Consider the following 21,429-nt stretch of genomic DNA (forward strand, 5'->3'; position numbering starts at 1 on the left):
CTTCAACTTACAATTTTGGTTTTTTGCTTTTAAAGCTTCTTCAAAGACAAGCAGAGTCTGGTTGGGGCTGACTGTCATGTACCCAAGGTAGTGGTAACTAGTAGGCACGGCATCCCACAGTTTGCTGTGGATGATGGTAAACTCCAAAAATGGCAGGCCATTCAGAACACAACGTATTTGGGCACTTGCACACACAAAGCATTCACAACTATAGACCTGTCCAATACTGTAAAACCTTAGTCTGTGTTTTACTGACAAACTGGGACAAGAAGCTGATTTTTCAATTCATCTTGGATAGAATCCATTCTATGAGTATCTGTACTTGACATCTGCCCCCCTTCCCACTTAGCCCAATAAATGCCTAATATACTACAGGGAACAGAATCAATGGCCAAATTCCCTCTGGTGTTAGAAAATCAGGCTTATGAAATTGTGATGTTTGATTTCTACTCAACCCCAATTTGTTATTCCTCATATTAATTGTTCTTTGAGTTGGTCTAGGGGTGTTTTCACTTGCATGCCTTTATTAAAATATTTCACTATTCTCATGATTTTCTCAGTGTGTGGTTTTTTGAGGGGGTTCACAATGATTAAACATATATTCTGAACACGCACCTCACATAGAGGCAAAAGCTTATTAATGGGAGCCTCAGAATGAACACATCATATACACACATGGTTAGTATATGCACCGCTGATTCTTCACGTCTATTGCACCTCATTTCCTTTCATTGTAAAATGAGCATCTCTGTGCAGTTTCCAGAATCAACAGCTGTTAGGACGTTGTGGGTGTCAAAGGCTGGATGCATTTACAAGAGGCAAAACCATAAAGACCTGCAGAAAAGTGATTAATTAAGTTTGGGGATTTTTAAGCAATAGAAGTTTGACAAATGCTCATGAAATAATGATTCCCACAAAATGTATTGTGGCCCTTAAAAAAACAAACCACCTTGCCTTATCAGTGTTTTAAAATGGCATGAAGTCTAATTGAAAATTATTTTCTTCTGTAGTTTGATTCATATAGATTACTACTTTCAGTGAAAACAACACCAAAGCCATCTTGATCCTTAGATTTTGCCTATCAAAGTACAACCATGTGATATAAAAAACAAACTTTGCATTTTATTGCATGCTTTCCTTCAGTAGATTTACTTTGGATTTTAAAAGTTTTAATTTCTTCCCCGGACCCCCTTTTTAATTGTTAATATATACAGTGTTGTTGCATGTCTCTTGTCTAGATCAGGTTTTACAGTATATGCTAGAGCTACAAATGGTGGAGTTTACCAGCACAGAAGCTCTTGAGCAGACTGTGGGATGTGTGCAGTAATGAGGTGTAACCGGTGTACCTTGCTGCATGAGAGCTCCAACTCCAAACCAGAAACTATTAAGTAAAGTAAAATTGTTTTCCACCACATCTGAGTCAGGGTTGCACGGGTGGGGGTTATACCACTCATAGGGTGTAAACCTGTGGTAGTTAACAGAAACAGTTTGTAAACATCAGATTAAAAAAAAAATACAGACAGCACCAGCAAACCTGCTGAACAATGCACAAAATGCAAAGATTAATGAGGAAAACAAAAGAGAAGAAAATTAAGGCCATATTCATAAATGTACAGCCACAGCATAGAAGTTCCAAGGCAGCTTGGCAATGCAGCAGGCAGGTTTTAGAGCACCAGAGTCAGTCACATGCCTTAACTATAATTGTACTTTGATTCTAATAAGCCCAGCACACTCTTCAAAGAGAAGGAAAACTGCTTCCAAACACTTGCTTTCCAGGTGACCCTTGAACTATAGTTTTGAAGACTCTTTGTGATGCAGAGAAGACTGTTGCCTCAGATGTGTTCTTGCCAAATGCACTCCAGTTTGCTCTCAGCTTTCTCCAGGCAGGCAGTGCAACCGCATGCATGCCTACCCAGAAGTAAGCCTCAAGTTCAGTGGGACTTGATCCCAAGTAAGTGTTACAGGACTTCAGCCTGAACAGCTTGATTTCTGGAAAAGGAATTGATCCACATAAATGTTCGGATCATTTCCATCCAGTTAACTATTCAGATGTGTATATTTGTGGTGCCACAAATTAGGGTCAATTCACGCTTCATACTGCAGTTGTGAATACCAGGATTATGCTGACCACATACATACATTGTGAAGGGGTGAAATATTTCCGAACACTTGAGTACATGGCGTGGATTCATAAGTGGCATGGAACACTTGAGTACATGGCGTGGATTCACACACACCCCTTTCGTGTTTACAGGTACTCTTCTCTTTATGCAGGAGCTTCACACATATATCCCAGCGATGCCAGATGCAAGGCTCTTCCTAACTCTTGTACAGTGGTACCTCTGGTTACGTACTTAATTCGTTCCGGAGGTCCGTTCTTAACCTGAAACTGTTCTTAACCTGAAGCACCACTTTAGCTAATGGGACCGCCCGCTGCTGCTGCGCCACTGCCGCACGATTTCTGTTCTCATCCTGAAGCAAAGTTCTTAACCCGAGGTATTATTTCTGGGTTAGCGGAGTCTGTAACCTGAAGCGTATGTAACCCGAGGTACCACTGTATCTATGTTTTGCATTCCTACGCAAAAAATAATAAAAATCTGTTTCTACTTGCTGATCTATGACACGTGTTTCTAGAAATGAAATGGCTAATAAAAGTTGGTTGATATTGTGAAGGAGTTCTTGTGCGCAAGTATTATAGGGGTCAACGGAAGAAATTATAAATTACCCTTTTGCAAACAGATACCCTCAGTTCTTGCAGAAAATGGACACTGTATTCTTTTTGTGATCTATACTTGACAAAATTATTTTAAGACTGTCCTAGCCACAGAATCCTGCCTGTTGCTGATTATCACAGCTGTAGGGCATACTTTTATTGTGATGTTTATGAATATGGCTTTAATTGACAATGTCATGCCAGTACATTTTAATTGCTGTTTTAACAATATAATTAAGCTTTGAATTTATGCACTCTTGCAACTAGAGTGCTGTGCTAGGCTTGAAGCAATGAACACTGATAATAATGAAGGCACTAATTGAAACAGTTTTTAGTTTAGGATGCTGTTAGTTAAATAACATCATCATTATTGGTACAATAGATAATTAAAAAAACTGTAACACAAGATGCAGAATATAGCTTCAAGAAAAAAAATACATGCATTATATAAAGTCCCATTAAAAAACCCAAGTTCTTGTATTTAAAGCACAAGAATAGCAACATTGAGTCTAATTGAGCATCAGAGCTCTATCTGCCCTCAAGGCAAGAGTTACACCTGCTCATATGACAGTTTTAAATGAGCTGACCTACCTGCTGTCCCTTGCTATCCATTGCCTACTTATTGTTGGCTCCCCCACTGCATGCTTATTATACTCAAAATGACAGCAATGGACAATACTAGCACAGTATGGAGGTCTCTTGAGAGCAAACGATTATGGCAGACAACATGCACTGGGGGAAGGAGCTGGGGAAATAGTTAATTCCAACTGAATTCTAAAACCCGGTCTAAATTGGTCTATAATCTGTGTCACCTCCCGCCCATACTATTGTCTAACCCTCTAGATAACCTTAGTATGATTTGCTCCCTTGTAGAAAAGCAGTTTATGTGCTCTATCTGGAATCTGTGGAACAAAAGATGGATGGATGGACCTAAAACTTGTCCGTCAAATAGAAGTAAATCTGTATGCTGAATTACAGCCATGAAGGACTTCCACTGAGTACAGGGACCTGGTTTCTTCTTTAAAAAATATTTTTTAAAAAAGATCTTTTTTAAAAAACAACCACAGGGTTGTATTCATAGAATCATAGAATCATAGAGTTGGAAGAGACCACAAGGGCCATCGAGTCCAACCCCCTGCCAAGCAGGAAACACCATCAGAGCACTCCTGACATATGGTTGTCAAGCCTCTGCTTAAAGACCTCCAAAGAAGGAGACTCCACCACACTCCTTGGCAGCAAATTCCACTGTCGAACAGCTCTTACTGTCAGGAAGTTCTTCCTAATGTTTAGGTGGAATCTTCTTTCCTGCAGTTTGGATCCATTGCTCCGTGTCCGCTTCTCTGGAGCAGCAGAAAACAACCTTTCTCCCTCCTCTATGTGACATCCTTTTATATATTTGAACATGGCTATCATATCACCCCTTAACCTCCTCTTCTCCAGGCTAAACATGCCCAGCTCCCTTAGCCGTTCCTCATAAGGCATCGTTTCCAGGCCTTTGACCATTTTGGTTGCCCTCCTCTGGACACGTTCCAGTTTGTCAGTGTCCTTCTTGAACTGTGGCGCCCAGAACTGGACACAGTACTCCAGGTGAGGTCTGACCAGAGCAGAATACAGTGGCACTATTACTTCCCTTGATCTAGATGCTATACTCCTATTGATGCAGCCCAGAATTGCATTGGCTTTTTTAGTTGCCGCGTCACACTGTTGGCTCATGTCAAGTTTGTGGTCAACCAAGACTCCTAGATCCTTTTCACATGTACTGCTCTCAAGCCAGGTGTCACCCATCTTGTATTTCTGCCTCTCATTTTTTTTGCCCAAGTGCAATACTTTACATTTTTCCCTGTTAAAATTCATCTTGTTTGTTTTGGCCCAGTTTTCCAATCTGTCAAGGTCGTTTTGAAGTGTGATCCTGTCCTCTGGGGTGTTAGCCACCCCTCCTTATTCAACTAACTCCTACTCAAAGCAGATCATTGAAATTGATGAACTTAAGTTAGCCATGTCAATTAACTTTAGTGGGTCTTCTCTGAGTAGGACTATCATGAAATATAACCCATAATGCTGAGTAGGAGCAACTTCCTTCAGACCTTGTAGATAAAGATGCACTCCAATTATTATTATTAATATTATTATTCTGTCTTTCTTCCAAGTTGGGATTCAAGGCAAATTATGTTATGTGGCATCCTCTATTCCATTTCCTGTCAACTGCAGGGCTGTCCTACAGGAAGCAGAAGGCAGACCTACAGAACTGACATTGGGTAAACCTCATTGGCTGGATCTTGGTTGCAGGTCAAGTTCACCTCGATTTGGAACTGACATTGATTCAGTTAGATTTACTGAATGCATGTTCCATCAACCATAGGAAAACATTCAACAAAATTGTTTCAGACTGATGTATCCAGCAAAAAGTACAGTATATTTTGTTGCGTCCTTGGTCACTATCACTGCTTCAGGCTTTTATTTCCTTTTTAAAAGTCATCAATCTGAGGTAGTATTAGCTGTTTTTAAGATGCGAGGAAATCACTGTTATATAGTTATGATAAATGTAAAAATAAATAAAAGACATAAATGCCCTTTAAATATTGAGAGCAATTGGCATTTGAAACCTAATCCAATTCACCTTCCTCTGTTCACCTCAGTGCAAGCCTGAGGCTCTTAACATATTGTGCAGGAGGCTGCTGTGAAAGAAATACATCAAATTGGATTAAATTCTAATTTGGCGGAAGTCAGTGGCTGCGGCTAGGCATAATAGTATGCATACATAACATCCTTTAGCAGCATTAACAATATGTTAAACCACCCACAAGGCTGCAGGACATCACATAACCTCCCCTCCTTTCTTTAGACTTCAAGACCCTCTTGCAGAATCGAATCTACCACTAGATGCCCCATTCTATAAAAAGTGCAGGCATGATGTCTAAAATTTTCCAATTCTGGCACAAACAATAGGCTCCCTAGGAAGACAACCAATTATCACTCCACATATGTGCATTTATGTCCTATTAATACTGCATTCAGTATTAAAAAGCAAAGCATTTGTGCTAGGGTTGCATAAGCAATATAGCGATGTTTGCAAAAATGCAAGTAAAGTGTGACTGTGTTGCTCAGATACTGGCTTCTTAAAATAGACAACAAGTTAGAATTACACATTTCTTGGACTAAGAAAGGCCCACAGAATAATCCCAATATAATTTGCTTCTAAAAGCTTTGTATTATTAGAAACAAATGGCTTTTCCATTTATATGGCACTGCTGTGATTGCTTAGGCATTTCATGTGGAAAGTAGTTCACATCTGGAACATAAAAGATCAAGAAAATCTATGACAACAGATATCACCAATGAATGGCAAAAAGAATCATAGCTTTGGAAGATAAAAAACAATTTGGAAGTATAAGTAGAATGTTTTGCCATTTTTTTAAAAAAATGTAATTTGAGTTCTGTTATCTTAGCTCCTTAGCCATCTTTTCTCCCAAAGTGAGCATGTGCTGATAATCATAGTATAATATATCCCAAAGTTATTTTTGTCTAAAATCATAGCTCACAGTTCTGAAAATACTTCTATGGATTCCATTTCTCTATGCAGGGCAGCAGCAGAGAACATAATGGGGCTGTGCTGCTCATTTTACCTCCTTCCAGCTGAGTTGCTGCTGCATACTGACCCAAAGAGGTGGAGGCAGCAGTAAGGTTGGCCTAGAGCAAATGCACAGGCCAGAGCACTGGATTGGCTTCGCTAGTGTGTTTGCACCATCCTGACCATGCCTGCCTGCCTCCCTTCTCTTCCTCTCCCCCTGGTGTTCTGCAGCGACTCAGCCAGAGAGAGTTCAGGTGAGTGGTTCAACCCCACTGCCCGTTGTTCACTACTGGAGAGGTTGGTGAGGCCACATGCAAAGGGGTAATTGAGATGTTTTTCAAAAAGCAGTTCATTTATGAGTATAGCTAGCTACGTATTTGAAAGACAGCCTTCTATACAGACCCTCTTGGGTGCTAAGATCAGTGATGGGAGATCTGTTGGAAGCTCCATCACCCTCAGAAGGTCAGGGTGATGGCAGTCTGCAAAAGGGAAAACTCTGTGCAGCCCCTAATGTGTGGAATTACCTCCCCATCAAGCTGCTCTGGCATTTTCATCATATAGCTTTAGTTATTTGCTGAATACATATCTCGTAGCCCTAGCCTTTGACACCTGAAAAAGATGTTTTTAGGTTCTTTTGATTGTAAATTGTTTTAGCTGATTGTAATATTGTGTTTTAGGGACGCGGGTGGCGCTGTGGGTAAAAGCCTCAGCGCCTAGGGCTTGCCGATCGAAAGGTCGGCGGTTCGAATCCCCGCGGCGGGGTGCGCTCCCGCTGCTCGGTCCCAGTGCCTGCCAACCTAGCAGTTCGAAAGCACCCCCAGGTGCAAGTAAATAAATAGGGACCGCTTACCAGCGGGAAGGTAAACGGCGTTCCGTGTGCTGCGCTGGCTAGCCAGATGCAGCTTTGTCACGCTGGCCACATGACCCGGAAGTGTCTCTGGACAGCGCTGGCCCCCCGGCCTCTTGAGTGAGATGGGCGCACAACCCCAGAGTCTGTCAAGACTGGCCCGTATGGGCAGGGGTACCTTTACCTTTACCTATTGTGTTTTGGCATTGCTGTAACCCACCTGGAGATCTTGTGGTGATGTGCTGAGAAGAAATCTAATAATAGCAAGTACAACTTCTCAAGGGTGTTTTTGTGCATGTGTGCATATCTGTGAGCATATTATAAAAATGAGGTGTATTGAAAATAGAAGAAAATATAATTTTAAATGAAGAAAATCAATTATTCTCAGAAATAAGTTTGTAGAGGGCTTCCGGTCCCGCCTGCCTTAATGGAGGCAGCCCCCATGATAGCGGGAGATCATCAACGAGCGAAAAGGATGACAGATGGTAAATCATCCTTGCAAATTCCCCTCAGGGACGGGGGAGGGGGGAATGGGCTTCACTTGCAATTCGTTTTGGTACCTGGCTTTCGGTCTGGCATGGAATGTGGGAGGTAGAGAGGCGCTGAGTGCAAAAGCACTTTGCCTGGCAAAAACCCTCGTATGCCGCCATTAAGGGCAGAATAAAGATAATAGTTTGAGTTCCTCACTTGAAGCGTTATAAATTTATATATTATAAAATCCTGAATGGAAATCATTAATTATGTTGCTGTTGTCTTAGGGAATTAATTGTTATTGCTATAATTTGGCTATTATTGGGGGCATATTGGAAAACTGATTTTAAAAATTACAAAAAAAGAAATAAGCTTGCAGAGATGCCTGTGTGGTGTTTTTTTATTCTAGTTAGCAATGCATGGCCCCCTGACCTGTTGTCTGGACACTTCGCTTGTCCGTTGAAAATTCTAAAATGTTAAAAGCATTTAACATCTGTAAAGCGTCTCCAAATAACTGGAGAAGCATCTAAACATTTTGTCCTGATATGAAAGGGAAGGAAGCACTAGAGATTCCACCTTTCTTTTCTGTTAGAACTTCTGCGTCCTAAAGAGCTCATGCCTGGCAGAAGCTTTTCCTATCATTTCATCTCCATGCTAGGAAAATACTGCTAAGTATCTGCTTCTCAGATAACTGTTGAGGACACAAACACTTTGCTAGAAGAGAAAGCTGGTAATAATAACAAAAAATGCTCATATCTAGCTATTACAACTAGGTGGGTATGTCAACGTTTGGAGATTGGCATTCATTCAGAGCATCTTGTGTTGACATTGCTGAATCAAGCCCAAGAGAGAGGAAGTTGCAGGTTACTTATTTTCACCCATCTTTTTCTTAGAGACTAGAGCTAGTTTCAGTCTTGGCTCATTACACAGAAGACAAAAGAAATCTATCAACGATGGTCAGATTGTTATTAGTCACGTATGAGCTCATGGTCCATGCAGAGTCAAATCTATTATTCATGGTACAGTGAGCAGAGTTTGCCAGAGTTTATGACTGTAAACAGTGGCTGCACTTGCAACAGCCTTGTTTAGGATTTGCATGGAAAACCAGACCATTAATTTCACTCTCTGCTTTTCTCTCTGTCACATGTACAACTAAGTTGAATATGGTTTTTGGATATTTTGCTCTAACTGTTCATCTTAAAGTATGAAACAACCCTAAAAAGTACAGTTTGATAGCAGATCTACTTTGAAAATCACTTTGGTTGAACCAAATTGATTTATTCACAGTACTATGATGTAGCCTAGGAGTTTCCAAACTTTTTGCTTTGTAAAGAACTTCTCTGCATCAGTATGCCAGCTACAGAATCCCCACATACTGTGGAAGAGTCTGGGAAATGTTCTAGAGAGCACAAACAGTTCAGGTGGCACCTGAAATTGCTGCAAATGTATTGCAAGTGGTCTTTGAAGCAAACCAACACTCTGCTTGTGACAGTGTGCCTCAGCAAGACATTGTTTAGTTATGTGCAGGCTCATGGAGGGGGGCGGGCAGCAGCCAGGTACACTTGCCCTGGGCCTTGGAGGACTAAGCTAGTCAGGGAGTCTTGTTCGGCCTGCTGAAGTTATGCTGTCATGCCAAGAACAAGATTCCCGCCCTGGGCCTCAGACAAACTCTGCACAGGCCTGATGATGTCCATTCATTATTGATCTTGGGCTGTGCTGCACAACCATAAAGTCTCTCTTCTGGTGGTCAAGGGACACCCCCCTCCCAAGAAAGGCCTGGGATGTGTGTGGGGGAGGGAAGGGAATTGTTCAAAATCAGGGGAGGTAGATTGTACAAGCTTCATCTTATTATCCAGGCCGAAGATGCCTTGACCTTCAGTAAAGGCTTCGTAGAAGACACAGAGGGTTGAATCAGGAAGTGGGAGGGAAGACCACTGGAAATATCTAATAAAAAATTCAAAGCATCTCATGTTTCCCTCAGTTATAGTTTGGAAAGCACTGGTTAAATGCCTTGCCGAGAGAGACTATAGTACAAAGTAACTCCAGCTGTATATCTAGTTGCTAGTCCCTCCCCAAGTGCATGTGACATGTTGCGTATCCTGGCCATAGTCAAGTCAAGAGACAGTGTGAAGCCCTTCTATTCTCAACTGCACCATCATAAGTAACCTCATGCATAGTGCTAACATCCGTGAGACCGAGATGGGGGTCTTGTTGTCTGGGTAGCCCACCACCTCCATACACACTGCGTAGAGGGATGCCAACAAGTGCTAATATAGTAGAGTGTTGACAACGTTACCACATTGCAGAAATATTTGCACCAAAGGGAAATTTTACAGTTTAGTATGGAGTAGAAAGGTACACCCCCCTGTCGTCGTCCCCATCCCGTCCCCCACATATTCTTGTTTTGTTCTTGTTAACTCTGGCTATTTTTAGCCAGTGATGCCATGTAAAGGAGCTTTAAGTGTTCATTTAAAAACATAGTATTGTTTTTTTCTTAATATGGTAATAGTAACCCTTAGGTTACAGGGTGGCGCTGTGGGTTAAATCACAGAGCCTAGGGCTTGCTGATCAGAAGGCCAGCGGTTTGAATCACCGTGACGGGGTGAGCTCCCGTTGCTCGGTCCCTGCTCCTGCCAACCTAGCAGTTTGAAAGCATGCAGTGCAAATAGATAAATAGGTACCACTCCGGCGGGAAGGTAAACGGTGTTTCCGTGCGCTGCTCTGGTTTTCCAGAAGCGGCTTAGTCATGCTGGCCACATGACCCAGAAGCTGTACGCCGGCTCCCTCAGCCAGTAAAGGGAGATGAGCGCTGCATCCCCAAAGTCGTCCGCAACTAGACCTAACAGTCAGGGGTCCCTTTACCTTTACCTTTAACCCTTTCTTAATATGCCAATTGACTGTAGAAACCCCATCTGCTCTACAAATTCTTCTGTTTCCTGTTTCTACAATAATAAAGCTCTGGAGTTCACAATATTATGTATAGAATAGTGCACAGAATATCATGTGATTATTATTTTGGAGACAAGAATAATGTATGTGGTCAGTGTACAATGTATAGAAAAAGAGTTACTAATGTGGCTTAGTGTTAGACATGACCTTTCAACTTACCTTGCAATGACAAAGAGCACACAACTGACTCCAAGGCAAGCTAGGAGGACATACATCCAAATATCAGGAGAAAGAGGGTTTAGAAAGGAGAAAACACCAGGGTTTGTGCCATTGGGCTTCCGATACAAAATACTGATTCCCAGCGTCATGAAGGGCTTGGAAAAGTCAATGACTTTCTCTCTTACGTAGGTAATGGTGAGGGGAGCAACTGCCAGGTCAGCTTTCTGAGAACAAAAATTGGAAAATAATATTGTCATTTAAAAAATAATAATTTACCCACATTTTTTATTTCTCCACTTTCCTCAAGCGTACTGACACAAATAAGATTCATTTGTTCATAACTGTAAGCACTGATAAAATTTAAATGAAAAATAACTTTCTCATTGAAGCTCAATGGGGAGGAAATATAGCATCATTCAAACTATGTTAATTTCATAGTAATAATTCAGAGTGTGTGGTGCAGTGATGCCTTGAGGAAGCATTAAAGCAGTTACAGCCTTTTTCCATAGGACTTCCAGACTGACACTTTCACAGCAAAGCTTTCATGTGGGAAATACAAATGTACCACTGCAGATAATCTTGGCATCATGTGGTTGTGGCTACAATAGGCCCACCCATGCTTCCAAGAGAAATGGTGCACGTATTAGACGTCTCCATGTCTATATCATAATAGCTAGACTATGCATTGTGCTCACCACATGAGAAATGGGCTGACTCTGCTTGTTAAGAACTTTGAAGACTCCCTGCTGCTAAAGAAAGCTGCTGGGGATTATACCCTAGAGGAGCAAAGTGGCAAGATAAACAGATACAGTGGACCAATCAATGTATGGAGAAAAAGTAGTCATAAGTTTCCACTTCCTTGTGATCTATCCAGCTTTCTTTGGCTGTTGACACGGAGCCTTCAAAGTTCTTATAAGATGCAGCTAAACTGCTTATCACATGGTGAAGAAAATTTGGCTTTTGTAGGAAAAAATTGTTTTTATGCAGAAACTGTAACCATACTCTTTCCTGAGTATATGTATATACAGTATACACTTTCCCATTCTAATTCTTCTTGCATCTCAAATGGTTATTCTGTCTATTATTATTATTTTTAAAAAGGCTGAGTGGCCTGCTAGTTTAAATATATGTATCCAGCTATTGCTGGTTGACAAGCATGAAGAAGATGATTCCATCTTACGTGATCGATGAGTTCTTTGACCATTCCATTCCATTCTCCTTTGTCATTCTGGGCTCCATATTTCCCATCAGACACTAGTTTCACTTCATAGATGAAGCCTAAAATATTTGATAATTCCTTCAACAAATCCAAGCAGTACCCTTCAAATCTGTCGTTGCCATAAAGGGGTTTGTCAGATTTCTTGTACATGACATACGGATCTTCCTGCATGAAAAGACACAAGGCATGTCTCAGAAATTATTCTTCTTAAGTACATCTGTGATTGATAAAATACAGGAAAGGCTTAATTGCCTGATAAAATTGTACACGGGCTACTTAAGAATAATAAATACTATATAAAGAATAGCACAGTAGCATAAAACTATGGCAGAGTCAAAAGTCTGGTATACATTTTTAGTGAAGAAGCTGAAATGCTTCACAAAGATCCCTGAAAAGTTCACATTTATTTATTTATTTATTTATTTATAGCATTTATTAGCTGCTCCTCACTTTCTGTAGCAGATTTATGGGGTGTGCAGGGAGAGGGTAGGATGGGAAAGTTCCCCTGCTAAAGCTTCTTGAGGCTGAAAACACCCACCCCTTTCATGAATGAACAAAAATCTGTAGTGATGAAGTAAGTGGTTAGTAAGGCAACGTGAATTAACCAAAGATAATACACAAAGTGTAGCAACAACGCATGCCAAAACTTACCAAAATAGTGGTGACTATGAGCGTTCGGTTCGCCAGCGAATCAGTGATATTGGTAGATCTGTCTTTATTGCTGTCAGTCATATTAAGGCCACTGTTTGAGTTCCAAAGCCCAATCTACATAGAACAAATTAGATAAATGGCTGCCAACCTTCATTAATTGTGTTAAGGAAAGGATAGTTCATATAAAAAAATGCAATTGACAGTTCTGCCCAGGAATATATTTTTTTAGGCAATACTGTACTTTACAGCAATTGAGCAACAAACAAGTTGTATAGGATATTAAAGGAGCAGACCAGCTGCATTTTAAAGTAACGGATCTATAAATGATGGATGATGAGTACGGTTAGTAGAGGTAAACATATTGCTCATTAAAAAGCAGGCTGAGATGGCCTAGTCACAAGAGTGTTACATTAGTTATGTATAAAAATATTAAAAATATATAGTTTTGTTTAAGCAAACCAGCCTGCATTGTGGAGCACCTAGATTTCTGTTCTAAATGTCTAGTTCATGGTTGTTGTTTTTGTAAAGGTGAAGTGGAAACGTAAGAAAACCTTTCCTTTCTAATCTATCAGTTTATAGAATATGCTGAAATAGGCTGCTATATTCACTGGCCCTTCTCTTCTGTTGAAACCTGCTGAAGGTACAGATTTATTTTAGTTACTTTGTGACTATTGTATATGACAGAACCAATAAAATGACCCACTGATCAGTGATAGCTCAGAAAATTAAAACAAAAGAGGCAGGGAAATCTGGCCTTGGCCTTTTTTCCAAACTCAAGAGCATTTTGTAACAAGACGACTTTTAGGTGCTTTAGGCCTATGTATTCAGGAGGCAGATTTCTTATTTCAGTGGAATTTGAAATCCCATCTAGTAGCATGCGTGTAAACTGCAAAGCAAACAATAACATACTTGTAAAATCAACTGTGCATGAATTCAATTTTTCACCCCCTTAGGCTTTAATGGAATTGCAGGGGAAGAAAAATAGCTATCAATGACCAGTGTGAATGACCAAGAATAGGGCCAAAGCAGATGTGTTGATTGCACAAATGTGAATTTCTGGGGGGGGGGGGGAACGACAGCAATGGGACTGCAGGTCAGAGAGAAGAAGTTTAATCCTTCTCCACCACTGTCTACATCATTGGTGCTAAGACTTCCCTGTCAATGGGAATAGCTCACATAGTCTCAAAGGATGCTTTGATCCCCTGTACCTGTCATCTGCATTACAAAAAATGGGCATATTAATTGTATTCCTGCAACTGGCATTTACTTGAATGGAGAGAGTGTTTCTGCTTCTAAGGTGAAACTGTGAAGCACCCTTGTTATTTTTGCTAATAGATGCTGCATGTTTTTTAAGTAATCTTGTTATACTGTACGTATAATATTGACATGTGGTTTTGTTATTTTTCTTTTGCTGCGTTTTGTGAAATTGTTTTTGTAGAGTTCATTTGAAATGCATCCCTATTTCTTTATTGTAAGCCGCTTTGAGCATGAGTTATTTGTGGAAAATCGGCATACAAATAAAATAAATGAAAGAATGAAAGAAAGAAAGAAAGAAAGAAAGAAAGAAAGAAAGAAAGAAAGTGAAATACACCAGCTAGGTAGCATTTATATTAGTACATACTTAATACATATCTGGATTTCTTGATGCTTCATCCAGTGAAATTTGGACAGATTGCTTTCTAAGACCACTTGATAATATTGTATACCAAGACTGCCAGATAAGATGCTGTCTGTCTGAATCTGTGTCTTGCTGATCTCATATATACGATTGCTCACCATTAGAACTTCTACAATGACCATTATTTTAGTGGTGTCACCAGTAAAACCACATTTGGGGCATCTGTGACTTGTAGCAGGGTCTAAAAGTTTAGATCTTCAGATCCAGCCCAATGAATGATTCACACCCACACAACTCAAATAGCAGCAGAAACACACAAGCTCTACTAGTGATCTATCAGATTCTGTCAATTTCTTGCCAGATTTCAGTCCTGATCCATCAGATCTGTTCCATTTTGCCAATGTTCTGTCAGTGTTCTATTATTCTTTTGTCATGACCCAGTAGATTTAATTCAGCCTGGATGGGCACTATTTTTGAAATCAGAAATTGGCAATCAGATAATTGTCATTATCTGTCAGTTGTCAATATTGACTTTGGTGAGATAATTTCAAATTAGGGCCTCTCTGAATTTAAGATCCATCAGCATCTTTGGGTTGATTCTTCAGCGATGTTTAGTGGAATGTGTGAACTGCCTCTCTGAAAAGTATTGTACTTGAGGTAATAAGTACAATACTTAATTGTTATTTGAGCTGTTACAGATATTTCAGGTATGCAAGGCATTATAGGAAAGTGCTATACTATAGATGAAATAATAAAAAATCAGGTCTTCAGTAGGTGAAAACCTGCAGGCTATCCTTAGCTTTCTTAGGAAATTACTTTGTTTTTACTGCCTTAGCCTGCTGATACCTCATTCCTGCTTTAATTTTCATGATTAAAGCTATATTCTTTGAAGTATTGTGCTCAAAAATAATGGCCATTTTTGGGTTGTTTGTTGGTTTGTTTGTTTCAGTATTCTGGGGCTGATTGTCAGCATCAACATGAAACAAACTATCTAATCCTGTTCTTTGCTTCTGTTTGTTTGGAATAGCATTGGTATATTTTTATTTTCTCACTATAAGCTTTCTTTCATTCACTTTCAGAGGAAATCAATTCAGTGGTATTGATTCTAAAATAAATGAAATACTTGTATAATAATGTAGCTTTGCCGGGAGTGAGGGGAAGATACACTATTCATAGATTCAGATTTTTTTCTTTGAAGTCTTTGCAATAAAGTCGTAACTGTAAGGAACTACTGTGTATTAAGTCAGACCAATGAGCCATGTTGTCCGATGCTGTCTATCACTCTTCAGCAATTCTCAAATCTGCAGCAATTCTCAAATCTCAGGCAAAGCTTTTTCCCAGCCCTGCAACCTGATAGGTTGTGGCTGAAGATAGCAGAGGTTGAACTACAGGTTATACATGTAAAATGTGTGTGCTACCACAAACCAATGTTCTGTAGGTTTCCTGATGTACTTACACTGAGTGTGGAATTGTTGACAATGGGAAATTGTAACACATTCATACCAAAAAATAATTAAAAAATGGAACAATACAGTCACAAAACTTACAGAATACAATATATACACTGTACATTAGCATCAAAGGAATGAGAGTGTAGGCCAACCTTACAGTTATGGGAAAGGTCAGGAGGGCATTGAAGGAACGAGACCAAAGTACCACAGCACTAGGGTGAATTCAGGAGATTTATTGCAGTTTAGTGACAAGTTCAAAGCATAAAATATGACAAATGGTGTCCAGTGCATTTTTTTAATTCATTAGAATTTGGATTAAATTAATTCAGCATAATAACTTGAACTACCAACAATGAAAAGAGGGGATGAAAGCCCACATAGATTTGTTACAATATGTCAGATCATGACACATTAGTTGATGAGAAAAATTGGTTTTTAAAAAATCTTTGACTAGTTTACTGTTTATTAAAATATGTTTAATAATTAGGCATTTTATTAGGTTATAATGAGACTGATGAGAATCTGTAACTAATAATACTGTGCCTGGAGTTTAGATAGATAGAGAGATAGATAGAGAGATAGATAGATGATAGATAGATAGATGGATAGATAGAAATTATTGTTGCAAGATCTATAACCATTATCCTAGGTTTAAACAAGTGGGCTGCAATGAGAGCTTCCTGCTTTGTGATAGGAAAATACTTATGTTGTTCTCATGCATACACTATTTCTCTTTTAATTGGAGAAGCTCCTAATGGGCAAGGCTAAGTGCATGCAAACAGTGCCGCTTAATTGTGGCATTTACATGGAAGTAAGCTTTCTCTAAATAAATGGAAAGTACTTCTATATCATATGTTTTGGACTAGGGCGTAGCATCTAGATAGTGTTTAAAACTTGGTCCTAGTTTTGTACACTTTGCCATCAGATACAATGGAAAGGTAATCAGCATTTCAGACTCCCATAATCTGATCTCACTATTCAGTAGAAAAAGACTGTATTATTGTAAAGGAATTCTTAAAACAGGCTTCCACAACCTCGGCCCTCCAGATGTTTTATTTTACCAGTATCACTGCAAAATATTAAGGCTGCAATCCAGCTGCCTTGTTACTCGTGTATAAATCCTACAGGGTCTTGAAATGAGCATTGCTAATAGCAGGATTGCACCCTAAAGTGAAAGCTGTTACATATAATACTGACTCCTCAGTGGATTGTGGCCAAAACTCACTGTGACTTCAGCACTCTACAACTGGATAGATAAAATGTAGTGGTTAATCAAAAATCTATACTACATAGCATAGTTTATTCTAAGACCGACTTTTATTGTCTCTAAACTGCAATTGGAGACCATTTGTCAAAACCCTAAGGAAGAGTTTTTTTCAGACTCAACCTGTAGGTTTCTTACATCATCTGTCTATATACAAACCTTCTTCCATACTTTATATAAATTATTAGTAGCTTCACCAGCAGCCTTAATTTAGAAAAGAACAGAAAGGGACACAAAACAGTTCTTCAGTCAAAATATAAAGCAAATCTGTATATTTTACATAGTCTTAGCATTTTCATTTCAATCTTATCATAGCATGTACACTTACAGAACCACTTACTGTAGGATTGAGACATTATTGTGTTTAGTAATTAGTAGTACTGACCTTTCATTTAACTAAATTAGAAAATTTACTCATGTTAGAATGAATTCAGTGCCTCATCTCTCTACAGCCCCCCTGATTGAATAAATAAATAAATCTAATGCATATTTTGCTTGTGGATAACAGTGTGGATTTCCCACACTGAGTCCCAGCATCTCCCCCCGCCCCGTCCAAAAACAGACCAGTTCCATATTATATAAAGAGGCTTGTTAATCCATAATTTAGTCAGTAGTAGATCAATTTGAATGGGGGTCACACAACACATAGATTTAATAGCTTTGCAGCTGCTTTTGTAAAGCGGAATCAAGTTTTCTGGATTGGAGTAGTTTTACGTTGCTCTTCTAGTGAAAAAAAACCCACCGGCTTCTCAAGGCATGTTATTAAGAAAGGCAGGCTATTTATGTTTCATCTTGTGTAACAAATAGAGGGTTTAGATAGCTCTATTGTTTATAGGCTTCTCAAGGCTGTCTTGATAAAATATGACTGTGCCTGACCTTTTCGCTTGGGTGTGATGTCTAAATCAAAAGCTGACTGAAAGCAGTATGAACAGAATATATATGACATGATCTTTGCTTATGTAGATATAGCCCCTGCAGGTGAAAGAATCCCCATAGGGCTTAACAGAGCCCTGTTTTCATCCCTTCCTCCCCTCAATGCGGGCAGAAAGGCATGCCAACATGTTAGGGCGCTCTGGGAAATGGTATTTTTGTGTGTTCTCGCCTATCACCATTGCAGCTATTTCCTTCTGTTCAATTATTGAAACGCCAGAGATAACGTGCTTGTGCACATACTGGAGTGGGAGGGCAGGACTCTGTAAAGCTCTTCATGCAGGTAATTGAGCCCCCAAGGGGAAATATCATATCCATAGTTCTCAAAGAATGTAGTGTTCGCAAGGCAGGTGGACAGACATGGGCAATTAAGAATGGGGTAGAAAAAGTGCTACTCTATTAATAAACATGAAGTGGCTTTGCTGCGGCAATGCCTTTGGCCAACATACACTTGCCTGTGAGTAATTCCCTCTGTGTAAGAAAGGCACATGTGTACAGCTGTTTGTGGATATGGTGAGAAAAGGACAGTCATCTGACTGTAGCTGTTATCAGACATAGGTTGCTTGCATCAGATGCTCTCTTCTGCATGCAGAGAAATAGAGCTCTTCCTACTCTCAGTAGAGCATGAGACTCTTAATATGGTTTAGCTGATATTCCTGCATTGCAGGTGGTTGGACTAGATGACCCTTGGGGTCCCTTCCAACTTTCCAGTTCTGTGAGTCTGTACTCAGAGGTCTGTACATTTTCTCTGGCCTTGACAGGTGCGGTCTTGCCTCTCATCTCGTACAGCACCTCCGGAACTCAGCACAAGGCCAAGGACAATTCCCTGCTCCCACCCCCAGCTCTAAGCATTGTGGATCCTTGCCCTATCTTCACAACATTTCCCCACATTATGGAATCCCACAGCTGCCTTTGCATACAGAAAGTGTATCACTAGAACTGTCAACTGTGCAGCAGGACACTTGTGCATGTGGATCTGCAGTGTGTGGAGGAGATGACTAGGTTGGGGCAATAATCATTGCTTCACTTATACTGAAAAAGACAAAACATAGCTAAAACAGGGCGGAGGTAAGCAGTAAACTATATACAAGCTGGTTTTCAGCATCTGTGCATGTATGAAGATCCAAAGGTGTGTGTATATTTTCCCAAAGTGTACCATCCAATTCACTTATTTCAGTAGGAATACGAATCAGTTTTTTCTTTGTTAAGATTAGAGTTTAGGGTTGGTGCTATGAATGTTACTTTATATAGCTGAAAAAATATTTCGGATATAAAATGATGACATTAGACATAATTCAAAGATGATTGGATGTGGAGAGTAGAAACAGGGACCCTTGTCTATCAGTGTGCATGTGCATTAGTGGAAGTGGAATTCATACAGCCCTGTAAAATAAGCTGCTATGCTGCCAATCAGCTGTTTGGTAGGGAGAACAGAATGGGGGATAAACTGTTTATCACCACGTTTGCAGCATATACTCTGTAGGGCTTTATGCATTGCACTCTACTACTAAATTCGGTTGGAGAACTGCCTGTGCAACACTCAGTTCCTTGTGCTAATTGCACAGGTAGGTGACTTCTAATTAGGTTAGGGTATTATATCTAGGTTGTTACTTGGAAATTATTACGAGCTACAAGAGGTAAATAAAAATTGAACTACCAGCTTTTGAACTGCCCACTTTTATTTGCTTCTATTAAGTGTGTAGGCTTCAGGATAATGCTGTCAATTGGCACACCAAAAGGATGTCTGGTTGAACAAACTTCATTGAAATGACTGAGTGATGCATACAAGAAGAAAAATGCTCATACTTTATATTAATTTCAGTGAGATTTGTACAGCAAGGTGCCCAATATTCATTGTTTTTTCTGCCTTTGAATATATAAAAATCTTGCTGTCTGTACCGTCTGGCTCACAGCATGCACACAGTGGTACCAAACTGGTTACCTTTTCTGTTCCTTCCTCCTTGAGGCTAATAATATCCAAATCGAAATCCTTTCTTAAGCCATCTGTTTTGTTGAAAGTAATTCGCCCTGTCAAACCATCCCAACGAGCCTAGAGAAAGAGAGAGAGATATATATAATGTGTAGCCTCAACTTTTCAAGCCCATCAAAAATAATTGCGCATAATCTCTCTTAGTAGAATTCCTTTCAAAAACACTCCAAAAAAACAATCTTCTTTTATTGATTTTCTGATTTTATTCAACTCAATGCATTATCAATAGTTATATAATAAGGACAGAAAACAACATGTGCATGGAACTTGGGGAACATCCCCAAGGTACATTATCCATCAACAACATTCAAACCAAAAACAATTCATGGGGTTGCAAAGAGTTTTGAGCTGTCATATGTCCTAGTCTCAGCCCAATCTTTGTACTGTCGGGATTACAAAAATTAACAGAGATGCCATTCTGATAGGCATTAACCCAATTTATTACACAAAGAAACCCTATCAGTCGGCAGTGAATCCATAAGGACATCTACAAACCACTTTTCTGCTTTCAGGGAATAAGCAAGAATGACTGTAAATTTAGTGGAAACACTGTGCTAAAGAATCTGTTTTTCACTGTGACCCCTGGTTCTATTCCAGAGGACACACTATATGTCTCGTAGAACTGGCCCACATCCAACACATTTTAACCAAAATACAAGGGAGTCAAGTATGAACAACTGGGGTAGTTTACTGAAAACAGCAGTGTGTGCATGTAAGGAACTAAAGAAAGCAAGGAAATGAAATCAGAAATTTTGCAAAAAAGTTTTGTTGAGGATTGAACGGTTAACTAATGGAGGCAGATACCTGGGCTGAGCTCTGGCATTAATATAGCCCTTGGTGGGAGCACATAATGGAGAATTTGCCTATGAAGGGGCAGACAGAGGGAAGAGAATTGTGAAAATCAAATGCATTGTTGTGAGAAGTTGTAGAAAGGTGGAGGAGGGAAAGACAGGAATGGAGTTTTGTGGGTGATTTACTTTGTTTATTAAAAAAATTCTGCTTCAACTTTCCACCCAAATTTGCTTTTAAGATGACTTACAAAGTCCAGAAGGAAACCATGCACACACACAAAACAATTACAAAATCAATTGACAAATTAGATAGCACTTAAAGCAATTAAAACAATCCAATACTGATTAACCAAAAGAGTCAAAGAAAGAGAAACATTAAGACCTAAGATATAAACCAGCCAAACTAACAGAAACAAAAAGAGCAGTAAAAATCACTTTTAACTGTCAAACCTCAGGTAAACAAGATGGATTTCTCCTAGTGCCTAAAAGAAGATGCTAGGTGAATATAACTCAGGAGAGAGTTCCATTATATGGTGCAACCACAAAAAACATGGTTGTGTGTTCTCTTGTTACATAGCACACTAACAAATGTGGTAGCATGAAACATACTTGACAGTTTCTTTCTTTTACTGGGAGTAATGAAATGATTGATTTGGTAGTTGGGCATAAAGTCTACAACCAACATTTTTGGTTCTTGTTGCTCCCACACAAACATATATCTCTCTTAGCCTCATCTGTTATAAATAACTGCATCACTGCTGAGAGTTAAATAATATATGTGACAGCCTGAGTCAAAGGTAACAGCTTT

General features: G+C 39.6%; 1 protein-coding gene and 1 long non-coding RNA gene across 7 annotated transcripts in view; one reads left to right on the plus strand and one right to left on the minus strand.

The window, feature by feature from the left end:
• The window catches only part of LOC128412959 (uncharacterized), a 71,169-nt gene that overhangs the window by 31,530 nt on the left and 18,210 nt on the right, over nt 1–21,429 (plus strand). The gene's annotated exons all lie outside the window — the stretch shown is intronic.
• Nucleotides 1–21,429, minus strand: part of GRIK1 (glutamate ionotropic receptor kainate type subunit 1) — a 254,449-nt gene that overhangs the window by 20,239 nt on the left and 212,781 nt on the right. For 3 of the 6 annotated variants that reach the window (XM_053386552.1, XM_053386550.1, XM_053386551.1), the window contains 5 exons: nt 19,783–19,890; nt 12,578–12,691; nt 11,888–12,091; nt 10,708–10,931; nt 1,347–1,465 (listed from right to left, as the gene is read on the minus strand). In XM_053386552.1, the coding sequence (XP_053242527.1) occupies nt 1,347–1,465; nt 10,708–10,931; nt 11,888–12,091; nt 12,578–12,691; nt 19,783–19,890 (769 nt within the window). Of the gene's footprint in view, nt 1–717; nt 835–1,346; nt 1,466–10,707; nt 10,932–11,887; nt 12,092–12,577; nt 12,718–19,782; nt 19,891–21,429 lie in introns of those variants that run through there. The other 3 variants (XR_008330202.1, XM_053386554.1, XM_053386555.1) reach the window with 3 other exon arrangements.

The sequence above is a fragment of the Podarcis raffonei genome, chromosome 4 (assembly GCF_027172205.1).
Source record: "Podarcis raffonei isolate rPodRaf1 chromosome 4, rPodRaf1.pri, whole genome shotgun sequence".
NCBI lineage: Eukaryota > Metazoa > Chordata > Lepidosauria > Squamata > Lacertidae > Podarcis > Podarcis raffonei.